This window comes from Physella acuta, unplaced genomic scaffold (assembly GCF_028476545.2).
Source record: "Physella acuta isolate Inbredline_101_S28 unplaced genomic scaffold, ASM2847654v3 ptg000698l, whole genome shotgun sequence".
In the NCBI taxonomy this organism is placed as follows: Eukaryota; Metazoa; Mollusca; class Gastropoda; family Physidae; genus Physella; species Physella acuta.
This window is the reverse complement of record NW_026732217.1, coordinates 420357-434534: the sequence shown is the minus strand read 5'-3', so window position 1 is coordinate 434534 and position 14178 is coordinate 420357. Positions and strand designations below refer to the sequence as shown.

The 14178-nt window shown below is 33.4% G+C and overlaps 3 protein-coding genes across 3 annotated transcripts in view; all 3 read right to left on the bottom strand.

Annotated features, from left to right (window-relative positions):
- The window catches only part of LOC131949465 (ankyrin-3-like), a 124186-nt gene extending 110185 nt beyond the window's left edge, over window positions 1-14001 (bottom strand). The window contains exon 1 of the mRNA XM_059311371.1: window positions 13989-14001. The gene's annotated coding sequence lies outside the window, so the exon portion shown is untranslated. The remainder of the gene's footprint in view (window positions 1-13988) is intronic.
- LOC131949456 (ankyrin repeat domain-containing protein 50-like) lies at window positions 1502-3199 on the bottom strand. The gene is made up of 2 exons (XM_059311362.1): window positions 2152-3199; window positions 1502-1875 (listed from the first exon to the last, which is right to left on the bottom strand). Exons 1-2 carry the CDS (start codon window positions 3197-3199, stop codon window positions 1502-1504), a joined length of 1422 nt encoding a protein of 473 aa, XP_059167345.1.
- On the bottom strand, window positions 8133-11671 carry LOC131949455 (ankyrin-2-like). The gene is made up of 5 exons (XM_059311361.1): window positions 10570-11671; window positions 9398-10171; window positions 9177-9234; window positions 8441-8548; window positions 8133-8229 (listed from the first exon to the last, which is right to left on the bottom strand). Exons 1-5 carry the CDS (start codon window positions 11669-11671, stop codon window positions 8133-8135), a joined length of 2139 nt encoding a protein of 712 aa, XP_059167344.1.
- Window positions 14002-14178: the final 177 nt, after the last annotated feature.

Sequence of the window (14178 nt, the reverse complement as noted above, 5' to 3'; positions counted from 1 at the left end):
AAAATTGATTGAATTAAGTTTTAATATATTGTTTTCACTTCAGTGTATTATCGTTCAATCATGTTTTACTGTCTTGTAGTTTAATTTTTTTTTGCAGAGTAACAACGTTGATGTTGTGGGACTTATTTTGTTGTTTATATCTTTTAGTTTGGTTGTTGACTTGCTCTATTGGTATATGGAGTAATGGAATACATCCAAATTATGACAATGGATGTATAATCTGAACAAAGACATTACATCCATAGTGTTTTTGTGGTCTGAATCGACACATCTAGCTGCTGAGGCGTGGGCTTGGTTTATTTACAACAGAAGGAGAATTATATTTGTTGTCATCAAAATTCAAATTGTCATCCTAGGCAGACAGTTTCGTATGTTCCATCATGCTTACGTCGCTCCCACTTCGATGTTTACGTTTATGGCTTCTAAAACAGTAAAAAAATAAAACAGAGGGAGCATGTATTTAACGTTTTAGACACACTAAGTTTACAGTTTGTTTATTAGCTTTAAATTATACAATTTTAAATAGATTTACAAATGTGTAGATATATAGAAATATGTGTTTAAAAAAGATGTTTATAAGATTGTTTTCTATATTACCTATTTTTTAAAATTTAGATATAGAGGCGCAGACAGCAAGTTTAGAGACCTTTAATTTTCTTTACAGTAATAGAATGTTTATTGGGTGCACTTACACAAATGGAAAATAGCTACCGTCATTAGGTGTAATACAATAAGAAGACATTGACAAAATTGGAAATTTTTTGTTTTAAAATTTAGAAGTTAAAAAAGTAGAATGAATAACAGTAAAAATAACGAGTAATACACGTGTGCTTGCAAAATTCTTTCTTAAATATTGACTCGTGTCTATTTGGCTAAACACTTTTAGTAAGAAAAAGTTAAAACAGTTACTAAATTAGTCAATAAGTTTGACTTCTAACATTATTTCAATTTCCTTACTAAATTCAGATACTGAGAGATGTCTCTTGTCAAAGTCAAGTGAAATAACACTTTTTCAAATCTACATTGGTCTACATAATTAATATTGTCTACGTATTTTATATATATTGTCTAAACGTAGTCTACATTTGATCTATATGCTACACAAACACAGTCTTCCCTATACCCAAGTAAGATGCCAGTAGAGCAGTCTTGTGCCCCACTAAAGGAGTCATTCGCTGGCTAGATTTAACCTATGGAGACTCCTCTCTCACAGACTTCTCTACACTTGTCAAATGAAGTTGTCCATCCGTTAAACGATGCTCTAGGATTTCTCAGCAAAGAGATTTAGTTTGCTGTCGATGGCTACGTACTTTGGTTTATTTATGTTTACTTCTTCGCAGTGTTTAATGATGGTTGGATTGTAATTTACATTCGCATTTCTGAAATAGATATTATTGATCTAAAAAATAAGGCTAAATTGAAAACAATGATATTGGGGTTTATAAGTAGGACAATTATATATACGCTATAAAATACGGACAATGGCATGGGATATTTTTACTCACACATGAATATTTCCAGTGCTGCAAGTACTTTGATTTTCAAAATTATTAGTCACTTCGGTATTTAGAGCACACCGAATTACATTAAGGAAATCATCACTTGCATCTGAAGTAGTGGTAGAAGTTGTTGGTGTTGTATCCACAGATGTTGCAGTATCAGTACTTGGGGTAGTATCATCACTTGCATTTAGAGTAACTGTAGAAGCTGTTGGTGTTGTATTCATAGATGGTTTAGTATGAGTACTTGGGTTAGTAGAATCACTTGCATGTAGAGTAGTGGTAGAATTTGTTGGTGTTGTATCCACAGATGGTGCGGTATCAGTACTTTGGGAAGTATTATCACTTGCAAAGGGTGTCACGTTACTAACTAGTGCTACAAAATAAGATAAATGACTATGTTCAAATCTTCTAAGAATGCATGAAATTAAGAAATGTTGAGCGAAACGTGTTAGGCGAACATCCCTAGTGTATTGTTAATGCAATTAGAACTTACACCAGCCATTGTATTACTAGAGTGCTAAAATGCTCTCATTAAATAGTCAAATTAAAATGGTGTGCCTCAAGCACTAGACCAAATCGTAGAAAATTTTTATAGCAATTATAACTAAAAAGATAAAGCGGATAGTTAAAAATGTTAATAAATGCTCACCTATCTCTTTTTTAAACTCCATTTCACTTTTTGAAGAGTCCAAAACAACCTCTATTTTTACTTTGTTTTCTTTTGAAGATTTAGCGCCATATTGTCTTAGAACTGCTACTGCTTCGTCATTTAAGTACATAATTGCGATATCCAATGCTGTCTGACCGAAATCGTCGTCAATGTCAAGGTTAGCGCCGTGTTGGATAATCTCTTTCATCTCGTCAATGTTTTTACTCAATACACTGCAGAACAACGGGGTTCGCCCTAACTGGCTCCTCGAGTCAACAATAGTTCCGGATTCCAGTAACGTCTTCACGACTTCTGTTAGTCCACTGTGGGAGCTGTAGTGTAAAGCTGTATTGTTGTATTGGTCACCAGCGTCAAGATCGCTTGTAAATTTCTGTAGCGTTAAAGTTGTTTTCATACATCCGAACAAGGCAGCATCAAATAACGCTGTTCCACCACCCCTGTCTTTGATGTCTGCTGAGGCTCCAGCTTCAAGTAACAACACGACAATATCGTTGCTCCCATATCCTGTTGAGTAATGTAACGCACCTCTTTCTAAAAGCGACTTGACGAGTTTCTTCATTCCAAACCAAGCTGCATAATGAAAAGCTGTTTCACCTCTCTTGTAAGCCAGATTTACATCAACACCCGCAACCAATAGAATGTACGAAATGTATTCATATCCACGTTGAATGAACAAATGTGAAGCTGTTTTATTATGAAAACCGTTTAGTTCATTGACATTGGTTTTCCATTTGAGCAGAATGTGCATAAAATATGTGTGACCTAGTTTTGTGCTTACAAATAAAGTTTCTCTTTCCGAGTTCAACCCTATTGTTTTGACATTAACATCCGTTCCTGAGTTCAACAAAAGTTCCCCAGAGTTATTGCTCTTCTCTTTTGAAAGAAGTACTAGTGCCTTGTCCTCCGAATCCTTACAGTTGATGTCAATGTTTAATCTTGAATCTGTGCTCTTTTTCATTGACTGACTACCTCCCCCATAAGCATTAATTCTCTTTTTGAAAGGACAATAGAATGACCAACTGATCATTGGTATTTTCCCAAATCCATATGTATACACAATGAGAAAATATATGAGTAAATAGAACCAACAGACTATTCTATAATTTGGAAAACATAAGTTCAACACGTTTGAAAGAAATATTTGAAAAAGTTTGTTTTCTTCTCTGATTAGATCCTCAAAGTTTATTCGTTCATAGCAGCATGAAAACATCTTTGTTTTTTAAAACTCGACAGCGCTTTGACTGGACCTATTTTAACAAAAAATAAATAAAATAAAAACAAGCTGAACACATGATTTACAAACTATAAGGACTGTAATCACTATAAAAATGAACCAAATGCAAAATTCTATAATAGTAACTTTAAACGTAGAATAGCAAAGTAGCAACAAACAAAACGTTTTTGTATCTTGTGATAGTTGTGTGAAATTAGTGTAATGATGAATAGGAAGCTCTGGTAGCTTTAGCGTCTGTCCTCGGGGCCTAGTTTGGGGTTTGTCTATCTGTTCTAATCACGAGAAAAATTTAATCACAATGAATCGCAATGAGGATATGCACTTATCATAACAGAATGATAAGTAGTAAGTGTGTATTGTTGTCTATTGTTAAGCCGGGGAAGCATCTTTCTATAATTGCTCAATCAATTATTTTACAATAATCACAATTAGAAAAATGAATTTATTTTTATTTAATCAACTTAATTAATTTAAATTCGATCATGGGTTTAAAAATTACGTAAACATTATATTACACACTTATGTGTTTGAAATCGAGAAACATTTACTTGAACATTAAATAAAATATTTAGTTTGCCTAACTAATTGTTAACTAAAAATTTGTTTTACTTCACTATGTTCAATTACAATGTTTTTTGTTTACTTTTGCGTATACACAAATCTCGACGTTTTACACCTCCCTGAGTCGGAAATAATTAGTGTTGCAATTTTGTCTGTATGGCTCTGTGTGTGTGTATGTGTTTGTCTGTGAACACAATAACTTGAGTACCGTTTCAGTTAAGTTGACGAAATTTCATGAAAAGGTATCATATTAAATTTGGGTTCTGTTTTAATTTTTGAACGATTGACGGTAACCGAAGTGTTACGTACTCAACTTTCCTATTTCTGAAAATCTAATAACTTGAGTATCGTTTAAGTTAGGTGGAAGAAATTTCAAATATAAGTAATTTATTGTTTGAGCATGCTTTTTTTCAAATTTGAACAATTTCTGATAGACTTAGTGGCACGTTACTCTATTTCATTTTGAAGACTATAACTTGAGCACTGTTCTAGACAGATGCAATTTCGTATATTAGTACAAAATCTTATGCTTAGATTAAATTCAATTTTATAATGACCTCAAATGACTGGAAGTGTTACTTTAGTCTCAGTTAGGTAGACGAAATTCTAAACATAGGTATAAAATCTGATCTTATTCTCTTGAGTCTATCGACTTTCGAGTGATTTTCGGTGTATTACTTTACGCTATTTCAAATTTCTGAAAAAAATATTACTTCTACAAGACCGATTTCTCCAAAACTTTTCACTTAGGTCTTGGCTTAATGACAATGCATTGTGACTTTTAAATTGACTGAATTAGAATCTGCATTAACTTTTTATCAACTAATTAATGTTTCCTTTATAACTCATAAATTTTCCGCTCTATTATATGCACTTTGTTTGCGTTCATTAGATTTTTTAAAATACGCGATTCTGTTCTATTTAAAAAATAAATTGGTAAAATACGAGAAAGTTTTTAGGGGAAGATCACTCCCTCTTTATTTTAACGAGAATGATCGCACAGTTTTTGGTAAGTGAAACGTCTAAGAAGAAGAAATCGATAAACCAACTGTAAGCTCACCGATTTGACCTCGACCAATGCAACACGTTGATATTGCGATTTTTTAAAAGCTGTGTAACTACTATTTTTAAATTACGAGATTTTATATTAAGGAAAATACAACTTTAGCAGCTATATTACTTCTAATTTGTCGCACAATACATTGCGAGAAGGTTTCAAAATAAAATTTACACATAAACTAATCATGTGTGTGAGTGTGTGGGGTGGGGGTGGGGGTAGAGATTTTGAACAATGAGAAAATATAATTGTAATTAAATAAAGTAACGTTAAAAATGAAAAAAAAAAAACAATCTTCGAATATTATTGAAGGTCCTGGCTTTTCTAGAACTTAAATCATAATGGGTAACACGGTTGACTTTCCTGTGCTATTTTTCGTTTGGAAATAACTTTTAAAGTTGAATGCAACTAGTTTACAAAAATTCATGATTAAAAATCATGTATAATTTCCAAAATAACAGGTAGTCAGAAAATATCCATATTTTGACATAAAATACTTAAATACAATCTAGAAATACACCTTTTTGATGTAACAACCTTAGGAACAGTGTTGAGTGTAACAGCAGACAACCAGCCCAATCGAAGAACACACAAAGTTTCTTTTCTTAACAACAACCTTGACACACGTAAACCCAGGTAAAACATCGATCAAAGCAGTGCTGGGAATTGCCCATTTTCGTATTTAATAAACATGTTGAAATGACGCAGCTATGTAGGTCAAGACTGTGTAGGAATTATACATGTGTGTGGGCAAGATTGGAAGTTGTATGTATAAATGTGTAACACCTTTTATATGCCCGCCTAGTGCAAGTGTGTAAGTCATGTCTTTTCGTGCCTATTTTATTATTCCACCATTTGTAAATTAAATGTAAAAGTGCAGGCGAGAGTTTAGAATACAAAACTGCTGACAATGCGAGTAAGGTACACTAGATATTTATTTTGACATGTAAATTGACAATATAAATTGGTAACTTTAAAAAAACAAATAGATAATAGAATACATCTTCTCTACCTGAACTTATATATATCTAAAAGTAAAGAGACTGGTCTTGTAATAACCTGTCTGACGTTAGATGATGGGTCTCTTACTAATTTGTGTCTTCGCTTGATGCATGTGATAAGACAGTATAAAAACGTGTCTTGTGAATCTCAATGGTAATTAGCATTGCATTCCATTATGTCACAAGAATTTCTCAGACAACCTGATACTGATGTAATCTTTCCAAATGCATCTTCTGGTAACGCATTTGTTTTGCTACCAACTCACTTTTCTAGTCTTTTACTCGGTTTCATGATAAAAAGAGAGAGAGAGAGAGAGATACATAGAGGGAGAGAGAAAGAGAGGGTACTCTGTATTGGAGAGCTTTCAATGAACCCAGCCAAAAATGTGCTTTATAATTTGCCTCCCTAATCTTATTTATGAATAACATACCCCTCTCAAGCCCACGGAGACAATGTTTACATTTTAAATTACTAAAGCACTTAAACTATATCATAGCGGCAAAATATATTTAAAAAGTAAAATACTAAATGGTTAAGTATTATCATTCTAGGGGTCATCCATAAATGACGTCACGCTTTTTTTGACGATTTTTACCTCCCCCCCTCCCCTCCGTCACACTTCGTCACAAAAAGCCAGACCCCCCCCCCTAAAATGACGTCACACCTCAACCTACAACCCCCCTCAAAATTGCAGTTGAATTTTTTTAAAACATTGATATTTTTCCAAAATCTTGTCTAAACTATTACAATTTATTAAAACAGTTATCTAAAACGCGAAATAACGTCTAAAATTCGTTTTCTAACATTGCTTTTTTATAATGCAAAAATGTGACGTCGCAACATCTGACCCCCCCTCCCCCTCATCACACATCGTCACAAAATTACGGACCCCCCCTCCCCCCTACGAGTGTGACGTCATTTATGGATGACCCCCTACTAGGCATGCTGCCCAGCTTCACTTAGGCTTTCGAAAACATTGAGAATTTGAATGCTTAATTAATTCGCCCATATAAGGTCAGTTTTTACCCCCTCATCATAGACTCTTCGGCCAACCGGCCCCCGTGTTCTGTCGCCCCAAGGCAAGATCCTGCCAAATTTGAAGCGCCTGCGGCGCCGGGAAGTGCCCTATCTGGCACCCGACAACTTAGCTTTATAGATAATCTAGATCTAGAATATCTGGATCTATATGATCTAGAATCTATAGATCTAGATGATCTAGAATATCTAGATCTAGATCAATATCTAGATCTAGAATCTCTAGATCTAGAATCCAAATAGATAAAATAATTTTTTTTAAGTTTAGGCCGAGAAAATCGTATTGTTTACATTTCATAGCGTACATAGCTCTAAATCATATTTGAATGAAATAGTTCATTTCTTTTTATTCTAAACTCGGAAGATGACGTCATCAGTTTCGTGCTCTTTTTTTAGTGTAAACAATAAGCGACGTCATTGTTAAATGCGTTCTTGTCTCAAGTTTATACACTTTTCCGGTTGCATAAATAATACTGTTTCTCTACATTCGAATACGCCTTTATTTTTTATTTTTCTTCTTTAAATAAAATTGTGGTTATACATTTAAAACATCTAACATATTATTTTCAACAAAAGTCCGTATAAAGGTATCCATATATCGCTGCCGATTCTGACGTGAAGTCCGGCGAAAATATTTTGCGGACAGACAGAGAGAGAGAGAGAGAGAGAGAGAGAGAGGTAGAGAGAAGAACGCACATGGCCTTTTATATATTAGGATTAGCTTTAAAATATAAATAAAAACACTTATAAATCAATGGTGCAATTAATGTTAATGAGGATTGTTGAAATCTAGTCTTTGTTCTACTTTTATCATATAATCTAAATCTAGACTGAAACTTGAATCAGTGGAAAGCAATTTCTATACACAAAAAAAACCAATTTAAAAAAATTGCAATAGGCTTTGAATGTGGTGCTTTAAAATTATTGACATATGTGTTTTAATTTCAGGTTTAATTTTATTAAAGAGAAATAGTTTAGCTTACATAGATTAAAAATGATTAAAACAACTATAATACATCGTAATCTAAATCTGATTTAAGAACACGAGTGCCCAGATGTATCCAATTTTTTCTATATATTTTTCTTGCGGGTACTTGGCTGACATCTATTACTTTTATGCAGTGGATCCCGTGTCAGGGCCTGTCTTGTTATGCCGGATACAGGCTTCCTGAGTAAAGATTACATAACCCAGAATTAACACCTGGTAACAATACTCATATAATTATTATATATTTTATTAGAAAAAACTTTTCTTCTCAACAGGCGCGATTAGGTTTTACATATTAGTTCACTGGAAACAAACGCGCATTCAGCTCCAGCCCGTAACGACCATAACGATACAAAAATCACATATTTCTATCTAATATATGTAGGCCTACTTATTTTGATTATAAATTATGATATTTCCATTGAGGGCCAGATTGCCGACATTGTCGATGTTCATTTGGTTGAAGTTGAAGTGGAAAATACAGTTCTTGACATTATTTCTGAAAATGAAATAATTGTGTTATTTTATTTCAACAGAGAGTATTAAAAAGGCTTTAACAATGCTCTCTTTAAACTGGTTAAAATTAATTAAAAAATTTAGAAAAAAAGGGAAAAAAAGGACTACACAAAATTGGCTCTTGCTATTTTATTACCATCTATAAAGGCTTTTTACAAATTTAAGAACAAAATTACAAAATTGCATCGAAGTTATAAAGTAGAAAATATATTACATCCAAAAATGCTTTTAGCTTCAATATCACCAAGTTTTTAAAAGATACATTTAATAGACTACTTGTTTGTTTCCTCAGATATATTTTAAAGTAAAGACAAATACACTAGCATGTATTTAAAATACTTTATAAGTTTCAAAAGCGACCAACCATTTGACTCTTTTATATGAAAATACTTTTTTGCGGTTTTCATATTTATGGGCATTTATATTAATAAAATTGTAAAGCTTTTATAAATATTAATAAATACGTCTAATGCCAGCATGGGCAAAATGTAAAACTAAACGATAAATGCAAGCAACAAGAATACTAGATAACACTGTCATAAATTACGTTTGTCTGATCAAAGAAATAGTTAGCATGGGGGGGGGGGGGCATGCAGGGAATAAAAACTTACATAATTGGCGATTTGCTGTTCCTAGTCTTTGCTTTTCTGGCCATTGTGTCTTGCTTATCTAAACGAAAATATGCTTTCATTATTTATCAAACAACACTCTGTCTTGTTTAACAAAGCTAAAACATGCTTGCATCAAATCAGCAGTTTATGACTTTATGTTCTTAATTTTAAATTTATATAATGTAAATTAGTAATAGAAATTGGTGTTATAGTATCCGTACTTGGGGTAGTAATAACTGTGTTAGTCGTGATACAGTCTTTTGGTACTGTATTTATAGTTGGTGCAGTATGAGTAATTGTAGGGGTAGAATCTATTGGTGTTGTATCCTTAGATAGTGCAGTATCAGTACTTGGGGTATAATCATCACTTGTAACTAGAGTAGTTGGATTGGCTGATGGTGTTGTATCCATAATTGGTGTAGTGTCATTACTTGGAGTAGTATAATTTCTTGCTTTTGGAGTAGTTGCAGGAGCTGTTGGTGTTGTATCCTTATATAGTGCATTATCATGACTTGGGTTAGTATCATCACTTTCATTTGGAGTAGTTGTAGAAGCTTTAGGTGTTGTATCTTTTGTTGGTGTAGTATCATTACTTGGGGTAATATCCTCGCTTGCATCTGGTGTATTTGTATGAGCTGTTGGTGTTGTATCCATATATGGTGCAGTATCATTACTTGGGTTAGTATCATCACTTGTATCTAGTGTAGTTGGATAAGCTGATGGTGTTGTACCCATAGCTGGTGTAGTATCGTTACTTGGGGTAGTATCATCACTTCTAACCAAATTAGTTGTAGAAGCTATTGGTGTCATAACCAAAGATGTTGCATTATCAGAATTTGGGATGGTATCACCACTTTCAATTGGAGCATCTGAAGAAGCTGATGGTGTTGCATCCATAGATGGTGTAGTGTAATTACTTGGGGTAGTATCATCTCTTAAAAATGGAGTATAAGCAGAAGGTGGTGGCGTTGTGATACTTGGTGATGAAGTTGTTTCTGAATTACAATATAAATATTTATTGAACGTTTTATGATTTAAAGCTTACATGAAATTATGAAATATTTTTGAAAGGTCTTAGAATAATAATAGGATGTGTGATGGGACTGTATGCTGATTAAATATCCAGACAAAAAATGTTGATTTAATAATCAGCATAAGAGACGTTGATTTATGATTACGCTTTAACATTTTACAAAAATGAGAAAAATTTAAATATAGTGCAACATATTTATAGCTGTTAAACTCAATATAGATCAACTTTTCTAATAAAGGTGAAATTATAGATATAATAAAATGATAAACTTTGTCATGCAAAAAATTGTAATTAGAAGTGAGTTATCCTTATTTTATGCAACTGAAATCAGACATATCAAATAAATTCAAACAAGCTCACCTGTCATTGATTTAACTTCTGTAAACGTTGAAGAGTCCACAACAGTGCTGGTGTTTTTCTCTTTAATCTCTGCTGATGATTTAGCTCCGTGTTGTCTTAGAACAGCAACTGCTTCATTGTTTGATTTCTTAGTGGCCATATCCAAAGCAGTCTGACCGTTATTGTCTGTGATGTCAAGATTAGCGCCACGTTGGATAAGCAGTCTCATGGTCTCAATCTTCTTCCCTATTACACTGTAGTGTAATGGGGTACTTCCCAACAGGCCTCTGCGCTCAACATCAGCTCCAGCTTCCAGTAATGCCTCCACAACTTCTTTAAGATCGTTCTTACAGCTGTAGTGTAAAGCTGTGTTGTCACAGCTATCTGCGATGTCAAAAACGCTTGTCTTTTTTAACAGTGTTAAGGCTGTTTCAGAATTTACCCCTACCTGAACAGCACAGTGTAAAGCTGTTTGACCACAGTTGTCTATGATATCTGCTGAGGCTCCAGCTTGAAGTAAAAAATCGACAATTTCATTTGAGCCCTCTTGTGATGCGATATGTAAAGCTGTTGTACCAAAGTTATCAGTGCTATTAACATCCGCGCCTTTATCTAAAAGCAACTGTATAAGACTCTTACTTTCTTTAACAGCAGCAGTATATAAAGCTGTCCAATGCGTCAAGTCAGCCGGTTTTTTACTAAATCTAGCTCGATCGATAATATTACGTGTTTCTTTAAGCAACTTAGCGAGTTTCGAACTTTCACACCTAGCAGCGTAATATAAAGCTGTCTCGCCGCTCCCGTCAACCAGATTTACATCAGCGCCTGCATCCAACAGAATATCCGCAATTTCCTTGCATCCCGATTGACAACACGCATGTAAAGCTGACATTTTATGACGACCGTTCAGTTGATTGACATTGACTTTCCATTTCACCAGAAGTTGAACAAAATCTTTACGACGCAATACAGCGCTTATATACAATGGGCTATCTCCGTAACTTGTTTTGACATTAACATCCGCCCCATCCTTTAATAAAAGTTCCCCATAATATAAATCGCTTTTTTCTGCAGCAAGATGTAAAGGCGCTTTGCCATCAGAATTCTTACTGTTTATGAACATGTTTGACCTTAAAACTGTATCTTGTAGCATTGAGTTATTATCATTATCGGCTAAATAGGAGATATATCTCTTATTTAAAAGAGAACGAATTATACCACTGATGATTTGTATTCCCCTATATAAAAGTTTAATAAAAATAACTAAACAGCACAAAAAGATTAAACTATAATTTGGAAAACAGTAGTTCAACACTACCCAAATTACGTTTTTAAAAAACGTATAGACGCTCATGTTTTCTTCTCTGATTTCATCCTCGAAGCTTATATATTGATTGCTGGAAGACATCTTCGTTTGATTATTTTGATTCAGTAGCCATTTGACATAACCTATTTTAACGAATGAAATAAGCAGGCTGAAAACATGTATTACAATTTACATGAAATATAACTCTATAAAAATGAACCAAACGAAATATTCGACATCGGTAAACCAACACTTCTGATAGCTAGGAAAGTGCAAAGTATGTACAGATAGTGTATCACTCATTGTGTTTGTTGTGTATATAAAACGTATTACAACGGGATGTTGAATTGTATGTATGAATAGCTGTTTTTTGTTAAGCTGTGGCAAAGCGTGTTATTATTGCTCAATCAATTTTGTTAAAATAATCAACATTAAAAGCATCAATTGCTTTTTATTTAATCTCCCAAGATTTCATTTAGATCATGAGTGTCCCAAATTATTTATATTATATTTTATAGGTATGGTGTTCTACTGCTAGCCCGAAGGTATCGAGTTCGGATCTTGGTCCAGATTGCAAGACGTCAGTGAATCTACCCAGCTCTGATGGGTACCTGACCTGCATAGTGCTGACCACATCATCCCTTCATATACAAAGAACAAGAAACACCTAAACTCTGATTCACCTGTCCTGTGTATCGTTAGGTTTTAAAGGGGAGCTATAATTTACATATGATGATGAGTTTAAAGTTAATTAACGATGTTATTGTTCCGAAACTTATTGTTAACCAAACAGTTGTTTTATTGCACTTTAATGTTTTGTACATTTTTTTTTCATACTAATTAAAGAACTGTGTTTTAAATAACATCTAGCTGTAAATGGCTTATCCACAACAGGTAATTAAATAAAGCGGGAGAGATCCTCCCTAAACTTTCTCGAATATTTTTATATAACACTAAGGAGTTGGCAACTCGTGATATAGGCACGATTTTAAATCAGTTTTTACATACTTAAACTTTAAAAAATGAACATTATCTTGTAGAAAAAAGAATTCCGCAAAAGTGAACGGTAAACAATATGTGCGGAATAGTAGTACTTTATAAATTCATATACGTTTTTCGAGAAATCGGAAATAGCGTAAAATATTACTTCCGGTCAACAGGAACTACTCAAACTTCGTCAGAAGGCTGATAACTAGATCTTTTACTTATTTGTGAAATTTCGTATATCTGTATGAAATAGTGCTCAAGTTATGAGCTTTTGAAAAACCAAAAGTAGAATAAGTTCCATTTCAGATTACTATAAATCGCTGAAAAGTTGATACAGAACTAAAAATTTGATATAATAATTATATATGAGATTTCATCAACGTAACTGTAACTGTACTCAAGTTATGGTGATCACAAACATACACACAAACACACACACACACACACACATACATACAAACATACATACATACATACATACATACGCACAGACATACGGACAAAAGTGCAAAACTATGTTTTTCTGAGTCAGGGAAGTGTGAAACGTCGAAAAAGTAAAAAAGGCCGAGAAGAAAAAAAATCAATAAATGAAATGTAAGTAGAAGTTAAACGACATGAAATTAATAATCAATGTATCAAGTTAAGAGAGCACTTTAAAAAATGTACGCGTTACCATTATTTTTCAAGTATGAGATTTTGTATTCATAAAAACGAAACTCTAGTCGCTCTGTTACTCCTAATCTATTGCACAATAATTACTGCTGTAAGATATTGCGATAATTAAGCAAAATAAAGTAAACATATGACGTCATGTATGAGTGTGACAGTGCACACACCTGTGAGTGTGTATGTGTGTGTGTGTGGGGGGATTTTCAACATTGAGAATATATACTTGTTATTAAATGAGCTAAAGTTAAAAATGCAAAGAAAATTCAAATTCAAAGCCTTTTCTACGCCTTTTCTTGAACTGAAATGGATGTTCGATAAGAAAGTTTAGTTTCTGTTCTATTTTATTTTGCAAATAACTTCTGAAGTTGAATTTACATACCTTTATAAAATACACAACCCAATATTAAAAATTATATGTATGATTTACAAATAGGTCATGAACGGAGAAAAGATAATTATTTTGACATGAACGACTTACCTACAATCTAGAAACCCTTCGACCTAAGCACCACTGGAGCAACATAGAGTTTAAAATGTAGGCATACAACCGGACAAGCAGCCAATAGAAGTTACAACCCTGTTGTTTACTGTGTTACTTAGCTACAACATGGTATATTTAGACCGGGTTCAAACCGGGTTCAAATATCGACCAAGCACTGCTGGGGATT